Below are 8,822 nucleotides of genomic sequence, written 5' to 3'. Positions count from 1 at the left end.
AATCGAGTCAACATATTGGCAATTTCAGCTTAACTTTTTTAAAGATGATTTACCTGTGTTTATTTAAATATTGTGTTCAACCACATCCTAACTCCATCCCACGTCACCAAACAAAAGACTTTGGGGAAAAAAAATCATTGTTAAAGTTCAAATAAAATTTCGGATATGCTTTAATCAGTTCGGACAAGACAAAATTTAGCAAACTTGTATTCTTGTATAGTTAGCCATAAATTTTAATGACGTTCATTGCTCCAATTTGTTAAAAAAAGAAGGTCGAATTTGAAGCGTAAAACTATTGCCATGGCAATCAATATCATGGGCCGATCTAACAGCTTAGATCATGATCAAAAATCAAGTGAAGGAGATACTTGCAGCTAAATTTTACTGTACAATTTTATCTAGCATACATAACCTATCTGAATCTTGAAAATACGAGTGGAATATTATGATAACTACTAATATATCGTGTGTATGTATATGCAAAGAGACGTCATTAATTTTAAAAGGCAACTACTGCTCAACCACTTCAATAAAAATCAAACAGCTTAACAAGAGGATCTCTCAATTTACAATTTCTTTCATATTTTGACTAGAATCACATAGATCGACGATGATCATTATTTTAAATGAATGGCATTATTCCTCTATCTATCTATACATCTATATGTTCTTGTTGCCCGAATAGCCATGAGGACAAGTAAATGTTCCAAAATAAACTGGGGAAATGAGAGAACAGCTAAAACTTCACTGTACCACATTCTTACAGCTTGTTTGGGAGCCTTTTTTTGCTCCAAAAAATTGATTTTTTGACCGTTATTTCACTATTTCAGTCGTCATATTTGACTTCTTTTCTCACAGGTGGACCCCACTTTTCTCCCAACGGTCAAAAAATCAATTCTCAAAATCACTCCCAAACAGGCATTTAATGCCTGAATAATCAGTCAATTCGAGTTAGAGCCTGTTTGGGAATTATTTTGAGAGTTGATTTTTTGACCGTTAGGAGAAAAGTGAGGTCCACCTGTGAAAGAAGAAGTCAAATATGACGGCTGAAATAGTAAAATAACGGTCAAAAAATCAATTTTTTGGATGAAAAAATTGGGCCCAAACATGCTCTTAGTCACGAAATTATTTTCGCCCTCGTGCAAGGGAGGGCCACTAAAAATAATTATAGAATTTAAAATTGAGTTTAACAAAGTACTGTACAATCAGCTACCATGCAATTTACCAATAAAAACATCCAACACTCACGTTAGATCTATACAAATACTTCTGAAAAGAACTAGTAAACACTAAAATTAGATTTAGAACATTATGAACTAATAAAAGAGGAACGACCCGAAGACTCTTCTTAGAACTAAGTGGGAACAACCCAGGAGTAATTTGGAGAAATATGGAAAATAAAGAATCCCAGGATGAGTACCAACATTACTAACTGTACTAAGAAATATGAGGTGTACTTGCAAATCCCCATCTGCAGCTTCAATTTCTCATCAGCACAAGCAATGTCTTCACAAGAATTCACCAACTTGTCAGCTTCTTTTTTAAGCATTGAGGCCTTGTTTTTTGTATTCTCAAGCATGTTCATCATCTGGGCTTGCTCCGAAGCCAGAGTTGTTTTCTTTCGCAGAAGGGTTATTTGATCCACAGATTCAACTCTCAACTTTTGGACAGTTCTTGATATTGCCAAATATTCAACTTCAGCTTCAATTTTCAGCCTAAAGAAGTCCTCAAGTTCTGGTCCCGTGTATTTTCTGTTCGCCGCTTCTTTCAACTTGAGTTCTAGATCATTAGTAGTGAAATCTGAAGGTAAGTCCTGAAGCGCACCATCTAACGATCCAACTTCCCTAAACTTGAGTACCTCTGCAGAGATATACCAATACATTTTAGCAACAGACATATTAGGAACAAAAATGAACACAACAATCAATTTTGTAACAATGCAAAGGAACTTTGATAATCTATGTATCATAAATAGCAATTAGGTTCTCCACTGGATGCAAATATTTTTTAAAATGATAGTAAACGCAGTAAAATGCACTACTTAATCCATGTGTTGCATCTTGTGATATCAAATCCTGAACCACCAATAGAACTAAGACAAAAATACACCAACAAAGGAAATGATTTTCGTAAAGAAAAAGTTATGTACAACTGTGCTAATGTGCTATCAAAACTCCGAAGTTATGAAGAGGTCCACCAATTAGCAACCGATGCAGCAGCAATGCGACTGACAGTGTCCCTGCTTCACGTAAAAAATGCTTGATACAAAATAAGAAATGTTAACATTCCATGAGCAATGACTTGCATTTGCCAATTATGTAATGGCAAATATTTAATCCAGGGTTTGCAGTTGCACATTTATTATAGCCTTCAGATGTTAATTTCAGGTGTTCATTTTTCCTTATGTGATGGGCAAACATCTGAAGGATAAGAAACTAGACAAGCCAACTCGAAATGGTAGAAAAGTTTGCAGCTGGCTGAAACACTCAGACCTATTCTTGTGTTGGCATTATAACTCAGAAGACTTGCCAAATCACGTAACAAAATTCAGTCATCCAAGTTGGAAAGACAAAAATAAACAATACAAATTTTCTTCCAGAGACTAAATAGTTCTCTGTATGCTTAAAGAAGTAAAGCTTTTCAGTAGGTTCAACTCTAGATAAAATGTCATAATACTGCAGATTTTTTCAAAAAATTTCCTTCTATTTTCTCATAATTTTCAGGACATTTTTCTTGATTTTTTATATCCAGGATGTAAGAGATACAGAAGTCCAGAACGTATATTTGAGCACCTCAAAAAGAAAGATATACAAATATTCTGATGAACGGTAACCAGCAAGGTGGATATGGTACCACTTTTTGGTTGCCTGTTACATGGTTCCCAACCAAGAGTCTTAGCCTTTCTTTTCTTTTCTTTTCTTTTTTCCCTGTGGTGATCATGGTCATATGGAACAAAACACACTCCTTTTTCCCCGAAAATAGAAAAAGTTGCAATAACTTCTACCTTGATATTTATATATATTTATATCCCTAGTACAAAAAGGATGATGGCGAGCTATTTCTTAAATTATGCACGTAATTTTTTGGAAAGATTAATTTGCGTGAAAAACCAGGAATGGAGTAGATGTGAACAAAGTTTAAGGTTATAAATGTGGAAGAAGTTTTTGGGGAGAGAGAGAGAGTGTGTGTGTGTGTGTGTGTGTGTTTGTGTTAACATTAATTTACATCAGGGAATAGCTCCATTAACAAAGAAAAAGGGATAAAGCTTTCCATTAATTATTTGCAATAATTATCAGAGATGTGCTCTTATCTACAGATCACAAAAATAGATTCTTTTGATGATGCCTGTTGGATTACTTCTGAAATGCAAGTCCTTAGGTCTAGTTCTCCCTCTCGAAAGGTTAGCTATAAGGGATATAAAAAGCAATAACAATTCAAACTACAATAATTAACAAATTGTGCAGTTCAAGAAGACCAACAGACCTTTTTCTAGTGCTTCTTTTGCTGATTGGAGTTTATAGATAGATTGAACTAAAGGATCAAGATCTGTTGACCCGTGGTTCTCACTTCCTTCTCCTCTAACCTCACAAGAGGATCTATCAATCATATCTTCTCGAGAGATATCTTCAAATCCTCCATCATTGTTCCTGTTGTAAGCTTGCCTTTCACCAGCATGAAGTTCATCACCGTTTCCTCCATCATAATACAACGACCATCCACTTTGAATCCCATTACTTGTTGCAAAGTCATTTCCCTGCATAAAAATAAAGTCGGAGCTATGAGAGTCAGATTCTACGCTGGAATGAGAGTTTTCCTTCTCAATTTTGACCTGCTTCCCTCTAGCCTACTTACTGGTCTCAACCCGACCATCTCCTTTCTGACCATGCTGGAGTGAATTATCCAATTTCTTCCCAATCGAACCCATTCGGCTGTTGAGCAGAACGCCTGCAAAAACAGGAAGCTCGTACCTTATCTTCAGTGCACTGGATCCTGTGAAGAACTTGCTATTTTCTGAAACCACTGCAGAAGGAAATGTTGGGCCAATCGCCAACCCAGAATCGCCAATCACGACAAAATCATCAATCCACAGCATTCATTAGTGAAACATACCCCTCACTATTTTGCTTCCTCTCAGTAAAAAATGCATCCGTTTAGTCAAATTTCTTCTACTATTAACACTTTGAACCCTTATTTACTTCCCTCATGATCCTTATGAACCCTTATTTACTTCCCTCATGATCCTTCTCCATTTCTTCAAGACATGCCCTTTCTTCAGAGACACTTCATTTTGCACCTCTGACCTCCACAGGAGGCTAACTTACTGACCCTATAACTTCAGTTCCCTTTCCGGTAGATAACTCATTATCTTTCACCACACAATAGCCATTGCTAGGAACCTTCGTTTCATCACCATTACTTGTTCTATTCGAGGCAGATATGGTAGTAATTGCTTCATTATCTTCCAGGGGTGCAAGCACCAAAGACTCACTTTCCAAATCCATTAACAGTAAATTTGAGCAAATTTAATTGCGTAAACGTATTCAGATCAAAATCGAGAAGTAACCATCATTCCAGCTCATTGATACTAGAAAATACCGGAAACTATCTAGAAGAAAACAATTACTTTCCCGCGGAATCAAATCCCGATTCATTCCCCCGGAATTTTATTTAATTAATTACTTCTTGGGATGGAGTAATAATAAAGTGGAAAACGACGAAAATAAAATAATTATTCAAAATAATAGAAGAAAATTTTAGCGTACCTTGGGCTCCATAAATTATCGTGGAAGAGACTCAAGAAAACAGTAGCCTAGATGGTGGGTGGATTTTGAAATTTACATTTACACCTGTAAAATTCGTTAATTTGACTGATTCTTGATGATGAAACTATAATTTATAAGAATTACTGCGAAGATTGGTTATTCTTACGGATTATGCAGAACGTGGAGAGTTGTGGAGAGGAAGGGGCCCTCGAATACGGAATGGAAGGCGGTGAGTCGGTGTCTGTTGATCTGGAACACACTGATCCGAGTTGGCGAGCCTGATGACGGAGACGGTCGTTCCATTTGGATAAAATCTAATTTAAACAAATTTCAAGTATTTTACCATTAAACTACTCTTATTTTGTTAAATGACCATTTTCTCTTTTTCATATAAAGAAATGTTTTGCAAGATTTCAAAATAAATCAAGTAATTCTAGAAGGCACGTCAAGACTTTGGGGTTAAGATAGAATGTCTCGTGTTGAACAATGATTGAAAAAGATAATCGATTTTAAGTCAATCATCTTAAGGTGCACTTAGGCCGAAAAAGAAATGGCCTTCTTGTTTGGTGGGTAGCATTTTCTTGTTCTAAGTTTAGCCCTACAAAAAACTCTATTTAGCCTAAACTCGACTAACAAGCAATCCCTGGCTCCATCTTGTTTAGTTTGTTTGGTAGGGATTTTGATAATTGATATTTTGACCGTTATAAATAAAGTGGGTCTATTTATGAGAGAAAAATTCAAAAATGACAGCTGGAATAATGAAATAAGGGTCAAAAAATTAATTTTAATTGAATTAAAATCCCAAACAAACAAGCTCTTAATAAGAGCATTCCACATTAAAAAATAGAAATAAAATCAAAATATTCATCATTCTTCATCTTTTTCTTTACCAAGTTTATGTTCCAAATCTTTTACTTGTAATTCGCCACGAGCAAGACTTGGGCAAGGTATGCTATGTTTATATTCAGATTTTTATTTTGATAAAATGAAATGTGTAGTTAAAAAATTGTGAATCTCATAAAATTGTGATTAAAATTAGTTATTGACTTTGACTTAAATTAAAATTTTAATTTGTACCGAACAGGAGCTAATCTAATTGTAAAAATTAATCATTTAGTTACCGAAATATTCCAGATTTTGATATTTATATTTTTGTTGAAAACTTGAAATGTTATATAAATTTTCAAGCTATGTATTATATATTACTTATTGATCTAGAATAATAAAATAATATTAAAAATATGACAGCGCTTACGTTTCCTTTAAAAATTGTTATTTATGATAATTTTTTTTGTTTTCTGTTATTTAATGGTAACTACTCTTTGCTTTTCATGGGCCAGCAGCCGGTACAAGCCTAGAAATTGCATTATTATTCCAGCCTGCATTTAACTATAATCATATATTTTGATGGCTATACGTAGTTGGAGGATAGGATTGTCATCTCTGTAAAATGGGAGGACCAACTTGATAAATGTTCATCATTTGACTTTGAGGAAAGAATTGACGCATGCAAACGTTTGCATGACAAAATCAAGGCCTTAAAAAAGTTCGGGGATCAAATTGAAGCTTTAGCATATATGGAGGATTGTTGGTGAGAAGTTTGAAAACCAAAATGTCAACTCTATAAAATGGGCTGACAAACTTGATGCGTGTGCATAGTTGGACAATCGATTTCACGCCTATGAATAGTGGGAGAGCCAAATTTTTGCATCTAAAGATTTTCGGGACCAAAATGGCTGTATAGTTGGAGGACCAAACTAAAGCTTAAGCGTAGTTTTGAGGAAAGAATTGTTGCCAGTGAGAAGTTGGAGGAGCAAATTGATATCTCTGTAAAATGGATAGACCAACTTGATGTGTGTCGAAGAACTTAATTGTTGCCTCAAAATATTTTCAGGACCAAATTGTGCTATTAAATAGTTTGATGACCAAAGTAAAGCTTTAGAATAGTTGGAGGATTGATTTGTTGCCTAAAAATAGAAGACTAGATGTTGCATCTGAATAGATATAGGACCAAAATGGGTTCTTTTTATAGTTTGAGCAACAAACTAGCTACAGCATAGTTGGAGGAGAAGATTGTTGCCAAGGAAGGAATTTTCAACTTTGTGAAATAGTTGGACCAAATTGTTGCTTGTCCATAAATGTAGGATGAAATTATCGCCTCAAAGTTGCTACAGAATGAATGAGATCTATTGAATAATTTTAGGACCACAACGGGTCCTTTATATAGACCGAGGACCAAACTAAAGCTAGAGCTTAATTGGAGGACAGAGCTTTCAACTCTATGAAATGGTTGGACCAATTTTGATGTTTGAAAATAGCTTGAGTACCAAATTAACACCTAAAGTAGCTGCAGGACAAAATGGGACTGTTGAATAGTATGAAGACCACGTTGAAGCTTATAGTTGAAGCTTATATATATATATATATATATCTAACTTTTTTTAAAAAGGGGAACGAGATGTTACTGTGGATGGAACAGTAAACTAATCCGAAAATACTGTACAGAGAAGAAAATGGTGTCATTTTTTGTACCTTTTTTTTATTGTTTTCGGCTAATACCATACCGTTTCCATTTTTTCACTCATACGACCATTCCTCTACTCTTCTTCTGACTTGATGGAGGCGAAAGAAAATCATCAAGAAAATCAAACAACGACTACACCGCATTTTCTTCATCCTTTTGCGATTTGGGTCGGCACTCCTTCTGCAATTTACTACTTCCAGAAGCATCCGTTGAATTATTATTTGTTGGGATTGTCCACTACTTCTGTTAAGGATGAACCCCAGCCTTAAGGGGCCCCATCGCCTCGCCCCTGGAGTATCGTGAGGGAGGTAAATCGAGAAATGTGTCCCAGTAGGTTAGGGAACAAGAGCTTACCTGTACGCTAGTACCCACAAAGAATCTAATTCTATATCTCAAGAATCGAACTCTCACACTATGGCTGCCAGCAAGACTGAAACTACCACACTCCTATCCTTTAAATTATTGTTTGCTGGAATTGTTCATTACTTCTATTACTTTTATGATGAGTTGACTTGTGCATTCACCAATGGTAAACGATTCTGTTCTCCATTCATTTATTTATTTCATCTCTTCTTTTATAAAAAATTGCTAATTGAGATAGAGATATTGGATATCATCTTGTTATTGTAGTTATAAATTGTTGATTGGAGTATGAGTTGTAAAGAAATTCAAGAAGCCTTCTTTTATTAGAAATGAACTTTAAGTTGTGGATTTATGACAAAATTTCATGTTGTCATCTCTTGGTGTCTTAAATGGGGTTGTAGGAGAGAAGAAAGATAAATGGCGCAAAAAAGTAGGGAAAAATAGATATTGCGTAAACAAATAAAGAAAAGTAGGGAAAGCAGAGAGGATAAAAAAATTACCAATAAAAAAAAGAAAATCTCTCCGCACTACGCGAAAAGATCAACTCTCTCCACACAGTGCAGAAAGTTTTGCCATGGTGCGGAGCATGGTTTGCCTTCTCTCCGCACTATATTTTTTTGTGAATGTATTTGTTTTAGCTTTTGATCTCACTTTTTGTAAACAATATGTTATAGCTAAGATTTCGTTGTCAATAATAAAAAAAAAAAAAAAAAAAAAAAACCTCTCCGAACTGTTCAAAGAGATGGCAAACCATCTCTCCGCATTGTGCGGAGAGATTTCTTTATTTTTTTAATCGATATCATTACTTGATAAGTGCATTTCCATTTTTTTGTATACAATTATGTTTAATTTATTTATATAAAATGCTTTAAAAATAATAATTATTAAGTTAATAAAAAATACACTAAAAAAAAGTATACAAATCAAATTTCTCAAAAAATTAGTAACAAAAAAGTAAATAAAATGCATTTACCTATTTTTAATTTTGTCTAATTTAATAATTTAAATGAAAACAAATATTACACGTACTATGTAGAGTCTCCGCACAATTTGTGTAGAAACTCTGCACTGTGCAGAGTTCACACTTGTGCGGAGACTCCGCACAAATCGCACAATTTGTGCGGAGTCTCCGCCCAAGTGTTGACTCCCTTTTTTTTTTTTTTTTTTTTTTT

At 34.6% G+C, this 8,822-nt stretch overlaps 1 protein-coding gene across 3 annotated transcripts; it reads right to left on the bottom strand.

Moving 5' to 3' along the window:
* Window positions 1-1,198: 1,198 nt before the first annotated feature.
* LOC111395475 (WPP domain-interacting protein 1-like) lies at window positions 1,199-5,088 on the bottom strand. Of its 3 annotated transcripts, XM_023021483.1 has the most exons (5): window positions 4,930-5,088; window positions 4,764-4,847; window positions 3,853-3,945; window positions 3,484-3,754; window positions 1,199-1,860 (listed from the first exon to the last, which is right to left on the bottom strand). In XM_023021483.1, the coding sequence occupies exons 2-5, from the start codon at window positions 4,773-4,775 to the stop codon at window positions 1,355-1,357; spliced, it is 882 nt and encodes a 293-aa protein (XP_022877251.1). In that variant the 5' UTR covers window positions 4,776-4,847; window positions 4,930-5,088; the 3' UTR covers window positions 1,199-1,354. The 3 variants fall into 3 exon arrangements, with proteins under 3 accessions (XP_022877251.1, XP_022877253.1, XP_022877252.1); XM_023021485.1 differs by lacking the exon at window positions 3,853-3,945 and having other exon boundaries at window positions 4,930-5,083; XM_023021484.1 differs by lacking the exon at window positions 4,930-5,088 and having other exon boundaries at window positions 4,764-4,923.
* Window positions 5,089-8,822: the final 3,734 nt, after the last annotated feature.

The sequence above is a fragment of the Olea europaea genome, chromosome 6, assembly GCF_002742605.1.
Source record: "Olea europaea var. sylvestris chromosome 6, O_europaea_v1, whole genome shotgun sequence".
NCBI lineage: Eukaryota > Viridiplantae > Streptophyta > Magnoliopsida > Lamiales > Oleaceae > Olea > Olea europaea.
The sequence above is the reverse complement of the archived record's forward strand: the minus strand, read 5'-3'. Positions and strand labels throughout refer to the sequence as shown.